This window comes from Sinocyclocheilus anshuiensis, unplaced genomic scaffold (assembly GCF_001515605.1).
Source record: "Sinocyclocheilus anshuiensis isolate Anshui unplaced genomic scaffold, SAMN03320099.WGS_v1.1 scaffold222, whole genome shotgun sequence".
NCBI classification, from domain to species: domain Eukaryota; kingdom Metazoa; phylum Chordata; class Actinopteri; order Cypriniformes; family Cyprinidae; genus Sinocyclocheilus; species Sinocyclocheilus anshuiensis.
The window spans coordinates 3,207,125-3,231,455 of NW_015542408.1; the positions used below are offsets into that span (position 1 = coordinate 3,207,125).

At 35.2% G+C, this 24,331-nt stretch overlaps 1 protein-coding gene across 1 annotated transcript in view; it reads left to right on the top strand.

Moving 5' to 3' along the window:
* Positions 1-24,331, top strand: part of mipol1 (mirror-image polydactyly 1) — a 79,621-nt gene that overhangs the window by 31,807 nt on the left and 23,483 nt on the right. Inside the window, exons 7-11 of the mRNA XM_016492477.1 lie at positions 4,057-4,162; positions 8,070-8,199; positions 12,448-12,481; positions 14,342-14,512; positions 19,329-19,436. Of these exons, the coding sequence (XP_016347963.1) occupies positions 4,057-4,162; positions 8,070-8,199; positions 12,448-12,481; positions 14,342-14,512; positions 19,329-19,436 (549 nt within the window). The remainder of the gene's footprint in view (positions 1-4,056; positions 4,163-8,069; positions 8,200-12,447; positions 12,482-14,341; positions 14,513-19,328; positions 19,437-24,331) is intronic.

The following is a 24,331-nucleotide window of genomic DNA, read 5'->3' on the forward strand; positions in this document are numbered from 1 at the left end:
CTTTTACTCCACTACATTTCATAATTAAAATGTATACTTTTACTCCGAAACATTTCCCCGAAACATATTCGTTACTTACTACAAAATAGTCAGAAGTCAGAAGAACACAGACTGCAGGAAAGCAGGTTTGACGAATCAGTGGTCTGGCGTTTGCAAGTTGGACTCCTAAAAACACCTTTGCTCATGTGCAAAAGTGTGCGCACACAACCGCGGATGATTCATTTTCCATTCAAGTCGAGTCTGGGGTGTGCGATACAGCATCGTCTGTGATAATATGGTAAGTGTTGTTGTAATGATGTGCGATCGGACATTATCAAGTAAGCTATATCACCAAATCACACACAGAGTGCACGCACGTTGATTTATTAGTCTATTAAAACTCAAGCGATAATATGGCAAGTGTTGTTGTAATGATGTGACATTATCAAGTAGGCTGTATCACCAAATCACACACAGAGTGCACGCACGTTGATTTATAAGTCTATTAAAACTCAAAATTCCAGGCATTCTAAATTGTAGACGGCAAAAATGCTTCTGTATGCTTTTTATATTCATTTAATAATCATTTTAGACAAGTTCAGTAAAGCAGTAAGTGACTTACATTTTAGACATAATACTGCTTGTTTTGCTCAATTTTGCTAACGAAAATAGTTCCAAACAAAGATCACAGCACTGTTTTGCGCAGGGCTGTCTAAACTCGGTCCTGGAGGGCCGGTGTCCTGCAGAGCTAAACTCTGCAGGACACCGGCCCTCCAGGACCGAGTTTGGACAGCCCTGGTTTTGCGTCTTTGAGCAATGGACGGTGTTTACTTATTGAATGAATCAGCTGTTTGAACAAATCGGTTGAATAAATGATTCAGTGATTCACTCATTAACACAGTCAAATGCGTTGTTTCTGAATGAATCAGTCGCTTGATTGAATCGGTTGAATCTCAATGACTCACTCATTAACAGTCACTTGCTGTCACCTACTGGCGGTTTAAATTTCACCTTTCGACTATTTTTTTCATGTTTTAAATTATTTCAAATATCAGTATTCAACGTTTTATGTTAAACACAAAACATTAGGCCTATTTATGCATCTGTAACTGCAGTTTAAATGCATCCATGTCCCCTCTGAGATACATAAACTGTGTAAAAACATCTAAATGCTATTTCAGATGCAGATTCCAGAAATGTTTTCTTATGTTGGAATGAAAGACACTAATACAGGATGAAGTGCTTCTTATTCTTACCCAAAAATACAAAATGGAAGAAAGAGTTAAAACTGAACACAATCTTGCTACTCAAGCTGTGTATGAACATTTATTTATTTGCTTCTTTTCCATTTTGCATTTACTTGTACTTTTACTTTCAATACTTAAGTACGTTTAAGATTTAAAAAAAAAAAAACTTTTTGTACTTAAGTACAATAAATATCACATACTTTAAGACTTTTACTCAAGTAATATTCTAAACTGTGACTTCAACTTCTACCAAAGTCATTTTTTGGTAAGATGTCTGTACTTTTACTTGAGTATGGCTTTCAGGTACTTTATACACCACTGCTTCTACCCCTCACAGCCTCGTTTTCATTCCTGTCAAAAATTAAACATGACACTACCCTGACTTGTTTTGTAATCTGCTCATTCAATCAGAGAGTAGACTAGCTTTCTTTTTGAAATTTAGGTTGTTAGTCTTGTGCTTCATGAAATGTTTTCAACATATTTCATTTAACCTAAAAATTGCAACAGCCACATAGACTTATAGTTTGGAAATTCCATGTCAGACAGGATTGTGCAATTCATTTGTTTCCTTTTTGCTACATGAACACAGACTGGACTTAGATACACGTCATAACTCATTTTGCTAAAATTATTTCATATGTGCCTTTCCTAGCAGCTCTGCTTAAGTTTGCAAATATTGACATACTGTTGCAGTTCACACTCAATCTGTCGTCTTATTATCTAATGGCAATAGTGTCCTTCATACTCTTAACTATACATCCCATATTAACTTTAGGTAGGTAGCTAGCTTTTGTTAGCAAATGTTGCCAAGCTAGTCGGCATTGGGTTGAAAAAACTCAATGCTGTGCTGATTGCAACAATTTCTGTTCCCATGGTAACAGTGTGTTCTGTGGTAGTGCAGTACTTGAAAATAAAGTGTTTAATGACCAAGTTGTCTGTGAAGTTTGTACTTACAATCCATTTTACTTCTGTAATGTGATGACAGGATTTGGTTGCGTTGTAAAAAGTCATCGCTATACGTCTTTATCACTATATGGCTGGGAAGGGATTGAAATCTAAGAGGACCTTTAGTAAACTGCATTACATTCTGTTTAATATATATTCTTGCTCCATCATTGTTCTTTCAGGGCATAGGACTAGAGTCTTGAAATTGTGTTAGTCAGTGTATGTGGCATATCTGCACCCATCTGGAGACGTGTCGTTTGAGGGGTTGGAGAAGGGGGAAACGACTGTAATTGATGTCCCCGGTTTGCAAGTAGTTGTGATTCTTGACAGAGGGGCAGGAACATATCCCAAGAGTGTGTTTTTGCTGGCAGTGATTTGAGAGAGCCCTTTGAGGACTCTGGCCCAACCCCGTCATGTTTTCAAAGTCCGGGAGGACAAAAACAAACGGGATGAAAATATTTAAGACAGGAGGTTAAATCTATCATTGAGAGGCTCGTAGTCGTAAAATATCACTCACCAATCCAGATTTACAGCCAAGACACGACAGTTCCTCTTTTTTTATAAGAAGTCCTGAATTATATGATGTAGTGGTGCAAATACAAAAGCTTGATGCAGGGGTTATAAAGTTGTGGTTGGCTGATATGAGTTTTTCAGTGAAAGTGTGGCCAATATATGGAATTCAGGTCATAATTCACCTAAAAACCTATTTTCTGCATAAAGAAAATTAAGCCTATTTATTTTAGAACCATTACAGTGTTTTACTTGGGGTGAGGGTTTTTTTTATAAAGAAATTAAAACTTTTATTCAGCAAGAACACATAAAATTGATCAAAAGTGACAGTAAAATATTGCTACAAAATTGTTACAAAAGATTTCAAACGATTCTGTTCTTTAGAACTTTCTGTTAATTGGAGAATCCTGAAAAAAATGTTTTCACAGAAATATTAAGCAGCATAACTGTTTTCAACATTGATAATAAGAAAGGTTTCTTGAGTGTCAAATCAGCATATGTGACCCTGGAGCACAAAACCAGTCTTAAGTCGCTGGGGTATATTTGTAGCAATAGCCAAAAATACATTGTATGGGTCAAAATTATTGATTTTTCTTTTATGCCAAAAATCATTAGGACATTAAGTAAAGATCATGTTCCATAAAGATGTTTTGTAAATTTCCTACTGTAAATATATCAAAACTTAATTTTTGATTAGTAATATGCATTGCTAAGAACTTCATTTGGACAAATTTAAAGGAGATTTTCTCAATATTTTGATTTTTTTGCACCCTCAGATTCCAGATTTTCAAATAGTTGTATCTCGGCCAAATATTGTCCTATCCTAACAAACCATACATCAATGGAAAGCTTATTTATTCAGCTTTGAGATCTTAATAAATCTCAATTTTGACACTTAAGACTGGTTTTGTGGTCCAGGGTCACATATTAGAATGATATATGAAGGATCATGTGGCATTGAAGTCTGGAGAAATGATGCTGAAAATTCAACTTTGCATCACAAAAATAAATTATATTTTAAGATGTATTCAAATAGAAAACAGTTTTTTTTTAATGTTAATAATATTTGATAGTATTGCTGTTTTACTGCATTTTTGACCATATGCAGCCTTGGTAAGCATAAGAAAATCTAACAACTCAAAACTTTTGAACAGTAGTGTATATTTGAGATTTTTGGGTAAAATACATCCTGAAATTGTATGCAGTTTCATGCAAAAATTATACATTTACAGTTTTTGGTAGACTGTGGAAATAACACAAATGAATGTTCATATACCAAGCAGGTTTGTTGTTCGTTTATTTATTTATTTTGTTGACCTAATAAAGTTATGAATAAAGTTATAAAGTTCTATTTATGTCTTGTGTGTGTCTACAGCTCCAGGAGAAGTTGGCGCTGAAGGAGAAGGAGTTGGAAACCAAGCTTCTGGACTCACAGCTACAGGAGGCCGAGCTGGAGGCACATGCCAGTGAGAGAGCTGCAGGTAGGATGCATGGGTGAAAAGTTGGATGTTTATATGGTTGAAAGGAATAAAGAATAAGTCGACTCATTTAATATGGCAGCATTTACCTTTTTACGTGTTTAGTATGAGGTGTGACATTGCATAGATCTCTAAATGCAAACGTCTGACCTTCCAACACAGCTGAAGAATAAACACTTTTAATTAATTAGTTAGTACATGTTAGCAGAACCCGAGAAAAGCACACTTTGACATTTGTACACATAAACCAGTGTCTAACATAAAGCGCCCTCATCAGAAGTGATCATTCCTCTCTGTAACTGATTATTTTGTCGATGAAATGTACACGCTCCTCACCTTTGCTGAACAAATATTTAAATTTAGCCAATATTCACTTTTCGCTTGAACTTAACTAGCTAAAAAGCGCCATTCTCACAAGTTTGTTCATTAAATGGGAAATATGTGACACGTGACATATATGACACGCAATTAGGCAGCCAAATTGTTCATTTAATAAGGCGATGATAATGCATGTATTCGCCGCCCTCATTTCAATATGATTTGTATAGTTCGGGTGGGAGATGTTTAATCAGCAAATTCCAGCAATATTGATTTGCTTTGTGAACTTTGTAGTGGCTTAGTGTGGGAATGACTGTTTATCGTAACATGCAGGAAAGAATTGATGCGAGTGATGGATAACAGTGCCGCTTTCGGTGGGATTAGAGATGGTGCCAAGGACCGTTTGGTAATGCCAAAATCCTGTGGATTTTACCAAATTGTCTGCTTGATTTTTGAGTTTGGTGCAGAATTTAAAGGAGATTTTCTCAATATTTTGATTTTTTTGCACCCTCAGATTCCAGATTTTCAAATAGTTGTATCTCGGCCAAATATTGTCCTATCCTAACAGATTTAATATCATCTGAAAGCTTATTTATTCAGCTTTGAGATCTTAATAAATCTCAATTTTGACACTTAAGACTGGTTTTGTGGTCCAGGGTCACATATTAGAATGATATATGAAGGATCATGTGGCATTGAAGTCTGGAGAAATGATGCTGAAAATTCAACTTTGCATCACAAAAATAAATTATATTTTAAGATGTATTCAAATAGAAAACAGTTTTTTTTTAATGTTAATAATATTTGATAGTATTGCTGTTTTACTGCATTTTTGACCATATGCAGCCTTGGTAAGCATAAGAAAATCTAACAACTCAAAACTTTTGAACAGTAGTGTATATTTGAGATTTTTGGGTAAAATACATCCTGAAATTGTATGCAGTTTCATGCAAAAATTATACATTTACAGTTTTTGGTAGACTGTGGAAATAACACAAATGAATGTTCATATACCAAGCAGGTTTGTTGTTCGTTTATTTATTTATTTTGTTGACCTAATAAAGTTATGAATAAAGTTATAAAGTTCTATTTATGTCTTGTGTGTGTCTACAGCTCCAGGAGAAGTTGGCGCTGAAGGAGAAGGAGTTGGAAACCAAGCTTCTGGACTCACAGCTACAGGAGGCCGAGCTGGAGGCACATGCCAGTGAGAGAGCTGCAGGTAGGATGCATGGGTGAAAAGTTGGATGTTTATATGGTTGAAAGGAATAAAGAATAAGTCGACTCATTTAATATGGCAGCATTTACCTTTTTACGTGTTTAGTATGAGGTGTGACATTGCATAGATCTCTAAATGCAAACGTCTGACCTTCCAACACAGCTGAAGAATAAACACTTTTAATTAATTAGTTAGTACATGTTAGCAGAACCCGAGAAAAGCACACTTTGACATTTGTACACATAAACCAGTGTCTAACATAAAGCGCCCTCATCAGAAGTGATCATTCCTCTCTGTAACTGATTATTTTGTCGATGAAATGTACACGCTCCTCACCTTTGCTGAACAAATATTTAAATTTAGCCAATATTCACTTTTCGCTTGAACTTAACTAGCTAAAAAGCGCCATTCTCACAAGTTTGTTCATTAAATGGGAAATATGTGACACGTGACATATATGACACGCAATTAGGCAGCCAAATTGTTCATTTAATAAGGCGATGATAATGCATGTATTCGCCGCCCTCATTTCAATATGATTTGTATAGTTCGGGTGGGAGATGTTTAATCAGCAAATTCCAGCAATATTGATTTGCTTTGTGAACTTTGTAGTGGCTTAGTGTGGGAATGACTGTTTATCGTAACATGCAGGAAAGAATTGATGCGAGTGATGGATAACAGTGCCGCTTTCGGTGGGATTAGAGATGGTGCCAAGGACCGTTTGGTAATGCCAAAATCCTGTGGATTTTACCAAATTGTCTGCTTGATTTTTGAGTTTGGTGCAGGTCAGGTCGGGTGCGTGAAACAAAATCAGCAAATTTTAATCAAAACTCTCTTAGTTGGAATAAACTTTGCTTGTTTATTTATTTTGTTTTCGTTCAAGCATTTCTTCGTACCTTCTTTGTTTGTTTGTCTTGTTATTTTGTTCATTCATCTGTCCTTTGTCCATTTTAATTCATCAATTCCTTTATTTCTTCATTCATATTGGCTTGTGGCCTTGGTGTGAAATTAATGCTTAGCAAATTGGATCATGGATCATTTGTTCATTCATTCACATGTTTGTTTGTTAATTTGTTCGCTCAGTCAGTCATTTATATTTGCTAGCAGCCTTTGTGTGTTATAAGGTTTTGGAAATTGGTTCATAGATAATTTAGCTTGTTAGTTCATCCGTTTATTTATTTATTGGTTCATTTCTTTGCATTCATTCATTCGGTTGTTTGTTTGTATGTTTGTTCAGTCATTTATATTTGCTAGTGGCCTTTGTGGGTAACAAAGCATTGGAAATTGACTCATGGATACTTCTATTGGTTAATTTGTTAGTTTATTTATATTATTTGTTCAATGGTTAATTAATTCATTCATTTCTTTTTGTTTGTTTGTTTGTTCGGTCAGTCAGTCATTTATATTTGCTAGTGGTTTTATTCATAATTATGCTTTGGAAATTGGTTCATTTTTACTTGTTTTATTTGTTAGTTTAGTTTATTTATTTGTTAATTTATTCATTCATTTATTCCTTTGCATTAGTTCGTGCATTTGTTCATTCGTTGAGTCATTTATATTTGCTAGCAGTCAATATTGTTTTGCCATAATATATTGTTCGTTCGTTCGTTCATTAATTAATTCATTCATTCATTGTCATTATTTGGTTGTGTGTTTGTTCATTCATTCAGTAATTTATATTTTCTAGCGGTCTTTGTCTCCAGTGTTGCTTGGAGATTCTTGGAGAGTCGTCAGTATGCCCATGGACCCATTCATCGTTCGTTTGTTCATTTGCTTGTTTGTTCATTCATTAGTTCATTAATTTGTTCATTCATTCACCAGGGGCCTTCATTTCCAATATTGTTTTGGAAATACATACGTCAGCATGCCCGTGAACCTTCTGAGGCTTGTAGGTCAAACACAGTCATGTTTGTCCTGCTATATGAGGATATTTTTCAGATGGTTTCTGACATCCATGAGCCTGGTGTAATTGCTCGCTGTTCCCATACAATGTTGATAAACCAGAGTGTTTCCATGCTGAAATTTCATAAATAAAATGTCTCCAGTCTCCAAGAGCCTGGAACTCTGACTTCAGGGTGTTGCTGCTGTTTTTATTGCTCTGGGCGCTCGTGCACACACACACACACTCACGGACACACACACACACACACACACACACACACACACACACACACACACACGCATACCTCCCCAGGGTAAACTGTCTTCTCAAAATAAGGCTCACTTAGAGTTATTAATACTTATGCCATAGTGTTTCAACTGCAATAACCTCTTTCCCGAGGAGCTTAGCCTTGTTATTGTGCAGCTGGAGCTCTGGAGTGCAATACCAGAATAATAACCTCTCTCTCTCTCTCTCTCTCTCTCTGTCTGTCTCAGCGTTAGTCGAGGAAATCTATAAGGCTCAGAGGGAGAGAGACCAGGCTGTGATGGCCAGACTGCGTCTGGCTAACGAGGAGAGGGATGAAGCTTTACTTCGGGCCAAGAAGCTTCAGGAGGCGACGCTGGAGTATGTGCCGTTCAAACCTCTTCCAAAACCAGACCATCAGTTCAGTCTGTCCAACTACATGCTGCTCTAATCATTTCTGTTCTCTCCAAGAAGCTCCTCACAAAATGAAAATCGATCATTTCGATTTGCAATTTTCACGTGGTCAAGTTGTGCCATCATACTCAAAATTAGACCGATACTTGTATATAAAACAGTAGCATAATAAAATGCTAAGTAATTTTTGTATAATGAGTCTTATGTAAATTATCACTTTGACTTGAATATTATGTCAGAATGGTTTTAGGAGTGATTTACACAGAAATGTTATTTTTGTAAATGAGGCCCATTGTTTGTTGAAGCCCTGGCTTAGTGGTCTAGACGTGGAGCTTTAGTGCTGATTAAGGCTGGGCGATGCAGCTACATTATTCCATATATATCTCCATATATACACTACTGTTGAAAATTTGGCATCAGTAAGAAAAATTGAGTACTCTTATTTAGCAGAGACACATTCAATCGACAGTTAAGGATTTTACTGTTACAAAAATTATATTTCAAAGAAATGCTGTTCTTTTGAACCTTCTAGTCATCCAAGAATCCTGAAAAAAAAAATGTTAACACTGTTTCCACAAAAATATTAAGCAGCACAACTGTTTTCAACATTGATAATAATAAGAAATGTTTCTTCAGCACCAAATCAGCATATTAGAATGATTTCTGAAGGATCATGTGACACTGAAGACTAGAGTAATGATGCTGAAAATTCAGCTTTGATCACAGGAATAAATTACATCTTAAAATATATGTGACCCTGGACCAGTCATAAGTAGCACGGGTATATGTGTAGCAATAGCCAACAACACATTGTATGGGTCAAAATTATTGTTTTTTCTTTTATGCCAAAAAATCGTTAGGATATTAAGTAAAGATCATGTTCCATGAAGATATTTTGTACATTTCCTACCGTAAATATATCAAAACTTAATTTCTGATTAGTAATAAGCAATGCTAAGGACTTAATTTGGACAACTTTAAAGACGATTTTCTCAATATTTAGAGTTTTTTGTGCCCTCAGATTCCAGATTTTCAAATAGTTGTATCTCTGCCAAATATTGTCCTATCCTAATAAACCATACATCAATGGAAAGCTTATTTATTCAGCTTTCAATCAATTACTGTTTTTACCGCATTTTTAATCAAATAAATGCAGCCTTGGTTGGCATAACACGTATTTCGAAAAACAAACTTTTAAATGGTAGTTTGAAAACATTTACATTTATACATTTGGCAGACACTTTTATCCAAAGTGACTTGCATTGCATTAATGGTAATCATTTTATCAGTTCATGCATTCCCTTGGCGTCGCTTGCACTATGCCTTACTGTTTGAAACATTTTTCGATGGTAACACAACAAGTTTTTTTTTTATCAGTTCATTGAAACTAATACTGTAGTTTAAAAGACTTGCTGAAAATGAATGGAAACTCACAAATTTTTAAATTGCATTTAATTTATCTGTTGTAGTGCTATCCTAATGACACCAGGGGGTAAATGGCTGTGAAATTTTGCAATATTTTATATTGCCAAAAAGAAATATTGAAGATTTGATATATATTTAATATACTACTCAGGCCTAGTGCTCATACAGTCAGTAAAGTTTGATAAACCTTGACGCATCTCATTTCTCCTCTCTTTTTTTCTGTATTGTACTTATTGATAGGAGTAGTGAAAAGGGCTTATGTCTGGTAACATTAGAATATGTCTGATAAACGTCTTCAGTGACACATTTTTCAACTCATTTATCGTTGATATAAATAGGTAACTCTGAAGCTTACTTTATGGTCCAGAAGCTTCTGTGAGGTGATAAAAGGAAATCCTGAGGTTTTGTATCCACACTTCTTAGTCCAAGAGCCGTTAAAGTTTTTAAAGGCAGTGGATTTAACGGTTTAAGAAGCATGCAAGGCATGTGGCCTTACTCACCGTTGTAATGGGAAGCTGCTTTATTCTTCCTGCTAGAGGACAAGCTGCATGAACAGACAAGGGTTTGAGGGGAAATCCAATATCGACTGGTTTGGAAATATATCAGAGGGTTGTGACATTTGTAAGAGTCCCCTCATCCTAGTACTGGGCTGTCAGTCAGAAGTTCCACTCTAATCAATCCCGTGCTTTAGACCTGTGGATATTTACCGTTTACCACCCTGCCTGCTGGGTCCTAATTAATATGATCTTCTTCCTTGTATGTTTAACTGCTCATAACTGGTGCTGTTGTTTGATGACGAGCCTTTCAAAACGAATATTGCCCTGTGCCCTCCAGGGGACGGAAGCATTTACAGTATATCCTGTTCAAGACCAGTTGTGGTTTTAAAAAGCGTCAACGTTTATGAGGATGCAACAACTAGTATATTTTAAATTTAAAGATGAGTCAACGCTCTTCTTTATTGCTTGACGTCCTTTTCCGGAGGTATTTGTATAACCTTACACCCTGTTTAATATTTCAGTCGGCCTCATGATTTATTGATAGTTACTCAAGTCACTCGAACCGCAATTATCGAGAGGCATGAAATGCATTTTCCGGCCGCCCAATGAGCGCAAGATCTCTTCAAAATCTAATTATAAAATCGCATCCCTCTTATAGCTGTGTTCAAGGACTCCATTCCGGCCCCTCTCTCAAAAAAATGATAATTGATAGCCAAGTGGAATCCCATTATCTTTCAGGGAATATGGACACACATGTTCTAAGCCCTTATTTTCAGAGGTCACTCTTGGGTCCATTGTGTGAATGAGTATGTACCTTTATAATGGATGGAGGCCCATGTAATGCCTTTGTAAATGAGTGGAGGGGTTGTTGTTTTTTTCTGCCTGGTGGCTGATGGAGGAATTCGATTTGCTCTTAAAGGAGCATCATGCCTGTGAGGTCTGTAAAAGTAGGCAGCGTGAATTTCTGCAATTCACCTGCCGTCATTTCTCACTGAAACCAGTGAAACTGTGGCAGTATAAATATACAGTGGGGACTTTATATTTTGAATTTGCAATACCATTTCAAAGTTTGGGGTTGGTATGTTTTTTGTAAAGAAGTTTCTAAGCAGTGATGCATTAAATTAATCAAAAGTGACAGTCACTTGTAATGTTACAAAATATTTATTTTTCAAATAAATGCTGTTGTTTTGAACTTTCTATTTATCAAAGAATCCTGAAAAAATGTATTAGGGTTTCCACAAAAATATTAAGGACTGTTTTCGACATTGATAATAGTAAGAAATGTTTAATGAGAAGCAAATCAGCATATTAGAATGATTTCTGAAGGATCATGTGACCCTGAAGACTGGAGCAATGATGCTGAAATTTCAGCTTTGCATCACAGGAATTCATTCTTTTTTAAAATATACTTAAATAGAAAACTCTTATTTTAAATTGTAAAAAATATTTCACAATATTACTATATTTTTGATCAAATAAATGCAGCCTTGGTGAGCATAATTTTTCTTTCAAAAACATTAAAAATATCTTACCGACACTAAACTTTTTTTTTTTAATAATTTTAAATAATATTAGAAATATTAGAATTTTTAGAAATTAAATTAAAATGTTACATCATGATCATTTTGTTTTAATCTTTTAAAACCCTACAGCTTTTTGTTTATTTGCACTTATTTTTTCTTTTTTATAGTGAGATCTCAGATTCTCCGACCTCACTGTATATATTTCATACATTTATTGCAAAACCTCAAGATTTGACTTGCCATGCCGTTGATCTACATTAGCCATGAGCAAATCTTTGTGACTGTGCATTTGTTATCGAGGTCCAAATGAAAAACCTTCAAAATCATAAATATTTCCAACGGTGTGTGTGACCCGTGTGTCTCCAGGCATTTGGCTCCATAATTACTGTTGTCTTTGCCTTTATAAAGATGCTCATGGCAGGTGTGGCACAAAAGGTTCAGGCCTAATCCGTCTCTCCGTTTCCCCACACATATGAACAATTGATCCCAATAGTCATATAAAGTAGTAAACATTAATAACTTAACAATTCGCTGTCAGTTCTGAGCAGAATGGGCATTACAGTGGAAAAACAGCACGAGCGGGCGGCACTTTTAATATCTCTGAGTGTGTCTTCTTCTTTCATACCAAAACCCACGGAATGCAATTACTGGATTTGGGAAGTGATCTCATTTTGCAGAGTGACATAAAAGAAACTCAAGGAAGCTCACTACATTTCATTTCTCTATTTCTCTCTCTCACACATTTCTTTTCTCTCTCCATCTCTCTCCAGGCTGGAGAATATTAAACCTGAAGAAAGTGATGTGGTAAGCCTTCCTCACTGGAGAATTTCATCTCTGATTGTTCTGTGTACCCTTTTTGTCCGACTGTCTTAAATGAAAACACAGCCACAGAAAAGGCTTGTTTTGATGCTTATTCTGATGAAAAATGTATGAATTCTCTGTGCATCTGTTGCACATGAACATAAATGATACCTTAAATCATATAGCTATTTGAGGAGCAGTTTTTGAACTGTGCCTCTATTGAGAGTGGTTTGCTAATAATTATTTGACGTAATGTCTTAAGTTGCTCTGTTTCTTTCATCAAAAATAGCATATAAGTGGCCATTGGCATCAATAGTGAGATGCCAAAATGTTGCTATAGTTACCAGTATGTCATCTATTAAAATTTCATGAGTGTTTACGGCCGTATTTAACATTATAAAGGCTTCTGTATCATCATATTTGATACATACATTTATCTAAACTATCAATATGATCAAAACTTTGCTGAAAAACCTGTACGTGATCTATTACATACCTTCTATGTGATTGATACTGACTTCTTACCGAAATGTAAGAATAACTTGTTAGTAATATTTCAAGATGAACACTTAGAGGACTGAAGCAACTTAGGTTTACCTGATTATCCACATGTAACTCATGTAAAAATCATGTTAAAATATGATACATCAGGCTTTTGAGGAGCATTTATTTGTACATCTCTCAGTCATCATTGTACTGCATTGCATGCAGAGCTTTGACCAATAAACTAAGCATTGGAATATCATTGTACTCAGACATATTGTTAAGAGATATAGAGTGACAACTGATATTTAATGCAAGTAATCTTCAATACTCTTATAAAGATCTCATTGATTTACAAGGAATCAGAATTTCATCTTTTTGGCCATATAAATGTCTGCAACTGCACCAAATTGCATATATTTTTGCATATTTGTTCTTGTTCTTAATTCTTAAAGAAATAGTTCATCCAAAAATGAAAATTTTGCTGAAAATATGCTCAGGCCAACCAAGATGTAGATGAGTTTGTTTCTTCATCTAAAAAAGATTTGAAGAAATTTAGCATCACATCACTTGCTCACCAATGGATCCTCTGCAGTTAATGGGTGCCGTCAGAATGAGAGTCCAAATAGCTGATAAAAACATCACAATCCATACGACTCCAGTTCATCTATTAACATCTTGTGAAATGAACAGATAAATGTTTGTAAGAAACAAATCCATCATTATGGCATTTTAGTTTTGAACCGGCACTTTTGGCCAAAATACCAGTCCATTATCAATAATAATGCTTCCTCCAGTGAAAAAGTCCATCCCCTGTTGTGCTCTCACATCAAAATCCACCAACGTATTGGTTTAGAACCGTTTTGAAACAGTGTTTGATCTGTGCATATTTCTCTCCTGATTCAGACGAGACGACTTTTTCACTGGAGAAAGCAATATTATGGATAGAGGACTCGTATTTTAGCCGTAAGCAATGGTTTGAATTTAAAAACATCTTAATGATGGATTTGTTTCTTATAAACACACATCTTTTCACTTCAGAAGATATTAATTGATGGACTGGAGTGGTGTGGATTACTGTGATGTTTTTATCAGCTTTTTTGACTCTCGTTCTGACGGCACCCATTGACTGCAAGGGATCCATTGGTGAGCAAGTGATGTAATGCTAAATTCCTCCAAATCTGTTCTTATGAAGAAACTAACTCATTAAATTTCTCCAAATCTGTTCTGATGAAGAAACAAACTCATTTACTCTCTGAGGGCGGGTAAATTTTCATTTTTTTGGAACTATTCCTTTAAAATGTGATCAACTGATTTTTGAAATGATATTTAGCGTTAGTTTTGATATGAGTTGTGATGCTGTTTGTATGTTTTGGTCAGGACCTGGAAGAGTTGTTGAACAGGGTTAACAGCGCGGACTCTGCCCTTGTTATCGAGCAGAGCGGGGCGGCCATCATTGAACAGATCCAGAGGGCCAGAGAGCGTCGCTCCCAGATCACCTCAGAGGAGATGAAAGCTGTCATAGAGGAGAGAGACGCTGCTTTAACCAGGGTACAAACCTACAACGTGCACACACTCTCTGCTATGGGTCCATCCTAACACACACCAGCCCTAAACACTCCACTCACAGTAGTTGTGTACCAAGCCAGAAACCTTTACACCATAGAAAAAAAAAATCAAATACGACTCTCTAAATATTGACTATCTCTCCTCCTGCGTTTTAACTCCTCTGCAAGATGACTTTGATTATTGGTCTATTAAAGCACATACATCTGTGTTTATTCACAGATCCTGCACTGATTTAAGAATCAACACACAAGCTACCTAATTCACATGTAGGGACAAATATTGCTGCATAACCTCAAATATTTGGTATATCGTTCCTACACACATAATTCAATCAAATGAAAACAAACAAGCAGGTAGCTAAATATTGACATCCAGATATTCAGCTTCATCATAGAGTTCAAGTGTGGGGCAGTGGATGTATTTGCTGGGATTTCTTTGTTGATAAAGGCAGCCTACGTTTCATAATTGGTGTTATATAATGTGGTTGATTTGATTATTTGGACACAGAATTGTATCTAACGGTCATGTGTTGTTTTGGGTCAGCGGGTAGAGTGTGTTGTAACTTTTATCAGGTGTGATGGTACAGGTCATCAAGGTCTTTCTGACTATTTGGTTTCCCAGACTTGTGACACTCAGTATTTTAGATGGGTAATTTACTGCAGTCAATATGAATGGATATGAGGTGGTGTTTACTGGATATGAATAACGCAAAACTCTTTTATATTATCAAAAACATTGGTAATTCTGGCTAAAATGTTGACATTTTAGAATAAAATTCTGCAACAAAACAGTGTAGATAAAGAGTAAAAAAAGCAACTGTTCATTTGATTGTAAATTCATCTGTGTAGGTGGTTGGCAGGTATAATGTGCTCTAATATTTCTGTGGTTGGATACACAGGAATATTTTTGATTGAAATGATTTCCATCTTCCTTGTGGGGGCCTGCTTTGGTCCTTAAATGCCCTGCCTGACAGAAGTGAATAAGCAGGAGACAAAAATAGCCATTGCTGCAAACTGAACAAATGCAGCTACGTGGAAGACTTGCTGTGCTACAACACCTCTACATCTCTTTTGTGTGTGTGTGTGTGTGTGTGTGTGTGTGTGTGTGTGTGTGTATGTGTGTAAACTCATAAATGAATAATGGCAGAGTTTGTGGCATAAGAAACACAGTTGCTTAGTTCCGACACATATACAGTTGTTAAAACTCAGACTTTTAACTATTGAGTAGCCAGTCCACCTAACTGGCTTATATCTGCCTGTACTGGAGAGATTTTTTTGTAAGCCATATTTTGTTGAAAAAATGTATGTCACCATTCAAAAGTTTGGGCTCTTAAGATTTTGCATTTTTGAAAGAAATCTCTAATAACTGTTTTCTATTTGAATATATTATAAAATGTAATTTATTCCTGTGATGCAAAGCTGAATTTTCAGCATCATTACTCCAGTCTTCAGTGTCACATGATCTTTCAGAAATCAGTCTAATATGCTGATTTGCTGCTCAAGAAACATTTCTTATCATTAATGATGTAACAGTTGGGATGCTTAGTTTTTATTATTTATTTATTTATTTATTATTATGCTTTTTTTGTGTGTGAAAACCATGGTTCATTTTTTTCAGTTACGTTGTTGAAAATAAAAGTTCAAAAGAATAGCATTTATTTGAAATTGTTAGAAAAATTTCTATGTAAAACTCTTTACAGTCACTTTTGATCTATTTAATGCATCCTTGCTAAATAAAAGTATTAATTTCCTTGAAAAAAGTCTTAATGACCCCAAAGTTTTGAACAATAGTGTATTCTTAAATACATTTTTAAAATCAATTTCATGACATTTTTAACACTATATGCTTTTATTGTATTAAGCAATGAATTTTTAATATCCAAAGAATGTAAGGGAGTCTAAGATAAGGACTTATTTGTTTAAAAAATGAAGAAAAAAAATGTATTGCGAGAAAAAATGGAGAAATTGAGACCTTACGTTTAGTTTTCGCTTTCTTCATAAATGTATTTGTATCACTCAGAGTCTTCCAATCGACTGTGTCCTTTATTGGAGGTAGGCCAGATTCATAAAGAAAAAGCCAGTGGCAGCTCGACCATGACAACCTGTGTCAACCTCTTTGATATGAGCAGAAGGCCAGGTGTCTTCTAACTACGCCCAAAACCCACCAGCACACGCTGCCAAACGCCACCCTGCTTTTTCATTGGGGCCAAAAACCTGAATCTGTGGGGCAATTTCAGAAGTAAGTTGCAAACCCCATGCCTAATCCCTCTGAGACAGGAATGGGTCCTCTCTCTATCCTCAAGGATATCTCCCTCCCATGTCGTTCCTCCCATCTCTCTCCTCATCTCGTAGGGATTAGAGCCCGGCTGCAGGCAGAGGGCCACCACATCCCTTTGGCCTGCCAGAATATGAAAAGCTGGATAAGTGCTGGAGGAAATAAATCTTATTCTCACTTCCATCCTCTCCTCACAGTTAATGCGGCGAATGAGATCCGCTTCGTTATGTCCCTGTGCTGGGCGCTTATTGAATTTCTCTTGATCTTGATAGAGTGCTGATGTTAAAGTGAGAGGGGAAATGAAGTCGAATCTCGTGGTGAATTAGGGTTGTCTTGAGATCTTATTCTGATGATTTTTTTTATGCTCGTTGTGCATGATGTGACGTGGTTCAGACCTCTTGTGTTGTTGTGCTGGTTAATATTGATTAAAAAGTTAAAATAGATGAATATGCTTGTTCCTTCGCCCCGTTTCGCCTCAACTGCAGCTATTTGTGGTGCCTTTTGCGTCACCGCAAAGGTGCATTCTGATTAAAATACGTATGTTTCCCCCTAAAAGACATCTGCTGCCCGAGAACCATAACTCAGGCTGACACTAAAGAGGCGCTGTGTGTTTTGTCTGGACGGCGGTGGTATTATTTTAGTCTGCAGAGGAAAGAGACAGGAGTGGGGTCGGTGGCTGAGAGGCTTGTTTGCACGGGCGCTACTCTTTGAGAAGGCTGAATGTTGAAACATTGGGACTCGTCAGGCCGTGAGGATGGTTTACATTCCTGGTAAGTGTCCGTCGATCCTGGAATGTGCACATGGAGAGGAGCACATATGGACTGGTAGAAAACAAGCCCGCTTACAATAATACCCACCAAAGAGCTGGTCATGTCGGTGTGTGTTTAAAGTCTGTCTGACAGCCCGCCAGAGAGTCTTGTACTGTATGGAAAAATGAGGATAGGCTTTGTGGACAGAGAATTATGTATAGGCACTTGTGGTGTGGATTAAAAGTACTATGTCATATTTGAATGCAGTGAAACGATTTTCAGCATTTTGTATTATATAATAGTTTTATTATTTAGGCTATAGTGTTTGAGCCACTGACACTGACAGTTTTTCCCCCGGAAGAATGTAAAACCACTTTGCTCTATACAATTTTGGGAAAAATGCATTATTTAATAATTTCACATTTACATGGTTATATTTTGCGTTAACATAATATTTATTCAGGTACATTTAGTTGAGCCATTGTTTTCACAGTTTACCCCAAAAAACTGTAGTTTAATTTGTTGGAAAAATGCAGAATTTAGTAAATCTTAATAATTTACATGATTATAAATGTTACTTACTTACTTTATTTATTTATTTAGGTTCATTTTTACTCATTTAATTATTTTTTAATTATTAGTTTTTTAAATAAATATGCTTTGGCATGTAATTAATTAATTAATTAATTTATTTATTTAGGTTGATTTTTACTTTAGATTTTAGGTTAGATTTTTTTTTATTCAATTCTTTTTTTAATTAATGTTTTAAATGAATTTGCTTTGGCGTGTAATTAATTGTACCTATATAACATTACTATTAGTGGGGAAAATTTTGATAATTTTATAATTCCTTCGACAATTAAATTTGGTTTTAAAAATATTTTTTTATATTTAAAATATTAAAATATTTTTAGTTTTTTATTATTATTTTATTTTTGATAAATTTGCTTATTAATTTTACAGGTACATGCAAATAAATAAATAATAGTAATAAAAAACAACAACAAAAAAACTTTTATGGCATCTCTCAAACACAAGCATTTTTTTTAAATATATTAATACTACTGAATTACTGAAGTGGTTTAAACGACTTCTCTTTCCACTCTATAGATGTTCCACAGCAATCTCTTGAATTTCGTGCATATTTTTCTTCATAAAAGTCAGTGATTTTATTTTTGAACTGTACCACAAATGAGTCTGTCCCTCCAGGGATCACAGACACAAACGGAGAGTAATATCAGCAAGTGTGTGCTGAGGTTCTTACAGTAAATATAGTAATAACTGAGAATGTAGGTTTATACCCTGCAGAGATTTCACCTCTCTTAGAACACACTTGCATACACATGATTTTTCCATGTGGCAGTGCAACTGGTTTTCACATGGTTCCTGAGCCAACTTTAATGCAGATATTGTTTAAACGCTTTCAAAAAAGTTATAATCATATGTGTCCACCAGTGTTTTGCAGTTTAAATTATTCTGTCAAGATAATAACCCCCACTCCTCAAAAAAGAAAAAAAAACAATTATATTCCATAAAATGTATATATAATAAACTATAATGCATGGTGGAAATTTCTGAGAAACATCTGTCCCACTGTACAGAAACAGTGCATTGAAAGTGACCTAATAGAATCATTTAACATCATTTCGGCTTGTGTACTGTAGTTAATGCAAAAGCAACCAAGTGTGAAAGCAAGTGTCTTTTAGCTGGTCTAATCACCTGGGTAAATTCTGATTTAATGCATTCAAGTAATCCCATTTCTCTCTCTTCCCCAGTGCAAGCGTCTGGAACAAGAGCTTCTTCATGTGAAAGAGCCGTGCCATAATTCTGCAAACAGCACCCGCCACCTGGCCGCCCAAAACAATCGGGAACGAGCGAGCAAGGTAAAACACACACACACACACACACACACACACACACACACACACCTCCCACGTGGGAAGCAGCCTCTGGAAATGAATGTCATGAGCCCCCGGGTTAGCCTGCGCTAGCTTTCAGCGAATACACGTAACACGCCAGGGTGTTTGCCAACAACACCATTCTCAAATCCGACCTTCACCGTACGTGCAGTCCCGCATACGATGCCCCTTTCAGACCATCATTACGCTCTCCACTGTATCATTCATTAACTTCTATTTGCTCTCTCCTGCTCTTGTTTTCCAGTGATTTGCAGCGATAGACTGACGGCCCCGGGTGTCTGTTTGACAGGGTTTTAGGATGACACAGGCCGGTCAGTGTGCTGCGATGCCTCGCCACGGGTCTGTCAGGGAGACGCAGGGCAAACACGGGCCTATTTGATTTGCTGTATTTATCTGATGCAGCCAACACACACACACACACACACACACACACACACACACACACCTCCCACGTGGGAAGCAGCCTCTGGAAATGAATGTCATGAGCCCCCGGGTTAGCCTGCGCTAGCTTTCAGCGAATACACGTAACACGCCAGGGTGTTTGCCAACAACACCATTCTCAAATCCGACCTTCACCGTACGTGCAGTCCCGCATACGATGCCCCTTTCAGACCATCATTACGCTCTCCACTGTATCATTCATTAACTTCTATTTGCTCTCTCCTGCTCTTGTTTTCCAGTGATTTGCAGCGATAGACTGACGGCCCCGGGTGTCTGTTTGACAGGGTTTTAGGATGACACAGGCCGGTCAGTGTGCTGCGATGCCTCGCCACGGGTCTGTCAGGGAGACGCAGGGCAAACACGGGCCTATTTGATTTGCTGTATTTATCTGATGCAGCCAGAGCCCTTGAGTTTAATGCAGAGTGCTGTAAAAGGGCTGTCATTAGATAGAGCTGAGTAAACACGCGCTGAGAGAGACTGGGCCGAGCAGGGGGCTGGTTTCAGCAGGGGTGCTGAGTCAGGGCCATGCCCCGGACCTTTAACACACATTAACACACTTACAAACCTGCATCTTAAGTGAATATACGAACGCACTAACTGCATTTGATGTCATCATCCACTTAACCTCACCACCCAGTGGGCTGATGATGTCAGAGCAGAGGTTGAGCTTGTGTTATTGTTAGCATGGTGACAGTTTTTATTTGATTTAATTTGATTACTTAGTGTGTGTATTTTTCCCTTCAACATACAAAGTTTTATTCTTTGCATATCTATATATCAGTGTAATGGCAGTGAGATATTTGCTGTTACTTAACTTTTTTGGTAATTGATTATGATAAAACCCTCTCAGAAAAGTAAATAAATTAATATTTATTACCTAGATTTATTATTATTAATGATATTAATAACAAAAAGTGAATAATATGTCTAGATAATTTAATAAATAATCAAAAGTAAGTTAAAATAAATAATGTATTATTTAATTTTAATGGAATTATTATTATGAATAGTAATAATAATAATAACAACAAAAAGTTAATAATATATCTAGATAAATAATGATCAAAATAAAATCAAAATAAATAACTTTTATTATTTAATTGTAATTAATTTTTATTTTTGAATGTTATTATTATTTTTAATAATAAATTGTTAATATTATAAATTATTATTATTAATATTAATAAATAATACATTGTTGTTATTATTATTATTAAAGAGTATTACTATTATTTATAAATAATAATAATAATAATAATTATTATTATTATTATTTATTTCTAAAAACAAATGTTAATTCATTTTTTTATTGTTGTTGTTGGTGTTTTATTGTTAAATTGAGCCCTAATTTTAAAAAGTAATTTAAGGAAATGTATTTTAGATGCTTATTTATTTATGCATTTTCTACCCAAGTATTTACTTGTTTTGATGGTGTATAATCAAATATTAATCAAAAGTGAATTAAAAGAAATAATTTATTATTTAATTTTAATTGAATTATTGTTATTATTATTATTATTATTATGAATAGTAATAATAATAACAAAAAGTTAATAATATATCTAGATAATTAGTGATCAAAATAAAATATTTGTATTATTATTTTATTTAATTTTAATTGTTTTTTATTATTATTAATAATAAATTGTTATTATTATAAATTATGTATATTATTATTAAAATGTTATTATTATTTAAAATGATTATTATTATTTATAAAAACAAATGTTAATTCATTTTTTATTGTTGTTGTTGTTGTTGTTAAATTGAGCCCTAATTTTAAAGTTTTTTATTTTTATTTTTAAAAGTTAATTTAAGAAAATGAATTTCAGATTCTTACTTCATGCGTTTTCTAGGCCAGTATTTACTTGTTTTGATGGTGTAGCCATATGATGAACACGAAGCAATGGTGAGGGGCAAAACCGATCATATAATGGTATTCCAGTTTCGTGACAGATTTTATGATTAACAAATAGATGCTGGGTTGTTTATATTTAGTCGTAATGATGTGGATTGTGGTCTGAAAATGCTGGGATGCAACTGTGCCACATGGTGACGATTACCGGTAGATATAAAATAATAATTATTTATAATCTGATAAAAAGGTCCAGTCTGTCTCCAGGCAAAGCTTTCTGAAGATTTAAAAAAAAAATATTTCACATTTAAGACGTTTCGGCTGATGGCTTATTAAGAAATATATTAAATTTTGTTATTAATGTAGCACTTGGTTTTTCTATAAATCCCCTTAATTATAGATTGACTCCTGGGATTACAGAGCGGGGTTTTTAATTTAAAACGAAATGGGAACAGCTGTCGTAAATTTTGTCAACAGTGCCAGGAACATATCCACAAAACAATTTAAAAATGAACAGGACTTCCACTTATCGATTGACATTTTACTTTAAAGAAAGCCGGAGGAAATCTGCAGGGTGAAAAAAAGAGTTGAGTTTAAGATGATGAGCAAAGACTTCTCCATCTCAAATCTTTATATTTAGCTTTTAGCTCACACTAACTTTCAGGGATTTCATTTGGATGATTAATTTCAAGGTTTATAATCGCCACACTCTTTAGAGAAAGAGAACGTTAACCAGTGTTCTTTTTGATCATGGAAATTATGATCAAAGATAGGCTAGTTGTTTTTTCTTTTCTCTTTTCAATTAAGATGTAAATTAGGGGCGTATTTAGAGCTTGTCATTTCATCATCATTTTTCACCAGAACAGCAAAGCACCTGCAGAGTGTTTTTTTGGCTCATGACTTTTGTCAGTTGATAGCACCCGGGGCTATTCCTTGTCTTATCTCTTCAGTCTGTTTCATTTTCACCTCAGCACATGTACGAGAATCTGTTCAACAACCATCTCAGAGTCGTCACAATACATTTATTGTGGGTCAGGTTTTGCTATCTTTGTGGCCAGCAGTTGCCCACAGTAAAAAAAATGACCTGCAATATAGTCAACATGGACTAAAAAAATGAAATCTAAAATGGCCAGAAGGTGTATAAATGGGTGTGCATGTGTTTTAAGGTGGAAAAATTATCAGACACACATTTAATCTATGTGCATCCTTACCCCTTGCATGTTAATTTTTTAGCTATTTAGCTAATTTGATTACATTTTTAGCACACATTTAAAGGTTTTCTGCAGAATTTCTCAGATTTTTCCCTCCGAATTAGACACTGAAAATGCTAAATGATCTGCTGATTTCGTCTGGGCTCTTCATTTTAGAAAATATGTTAACAGGTAATTTGGTTTGTTGGGACCAATTTTATGGTAATTTCATGAGAAGAAATGTCCTGACACAAAACAAGATTCATTAAGGGACAAAAATTACCAAAACTTAATTGTTACAGTTAGTCTGTAATGATTAGAATTTGCTTGCATTAACATAATACAGATTCATACTGTATATATTCTGGTTGGTTGGCTGGTTTTAGTTTGAAGAGCGTGAGTCCCTCTAAAAGAAATGCTGAGTGGGGGATGTGGACGAGAGCTTTACACTCGCTCTGAACCACCTGTGTTTGCTCTGCAGCTTTTCTCTGTGCATTGACTGCAGTGAAGTGATCTCACACGCCTGCTCCTGCCCCCATCACTCTCTAGGCCTAGACCTCACCTTTAACTCTGATTTCATCTGCTCTGAACCTCATGGACCATTAAATGTGGATAATATTATCTTTATGGCCTCTTTGCTGTCAGTTTGCCCAAAAATGCCCTTCTGTTTAGATAGAAATATTGAAATTCTGTGGAACACAAAAGTAGAAGCTGTAGCCCTCAAATCTCATTTGCACTTGTGTGCATTCAAACCTGCCAGATGTAATACCAGTGAATTAATCCCAACATCACGTCGCGTTTGAATGTTTGGAATATAGCAAACTAATTAGGCTATATGAACTGCTTTAGTGATACTTTTATGGTGCTTTTTTGACTTTGATAGTCCCTGTTCACTATATGCTTTTGTCCTATAAAAAAATGGGTGCCATTTGCTTGTTGTAACTGTTCCAAAATAGACTTATTCACTGAATCTAATAACATGCATATTTAACTATTCAAAATGTGTTGTGGTCAATCTCAGATAACTTTATTTAATTTTTACAAGGTTTCTAAGTGGAAAATTGGTGCATTGTTCTCAGTCCTGTTGTCTTTTAAAAAGCAAGTTTAAAAGCATGTCAAGTAATTCCTTTGTTTTCCTCTTAAGAAAGTGTTTATTTTAAAGAAATGGTTGGTTACACATTTAAATAATTGATATTTGTGACTAAAAATCATTATATTTATTTATATTATATGAAAGCTGTATTTTCAATAAGACGCAAAGCCATTTTTTTTTTCATTTTAAAGTACATCCAAACCTCAATTTTGTCAGTTTGTTTATATATATATATATATATATTTTTTTTTTTTTTTTTTTTTTTTTGAAATAATTAAAA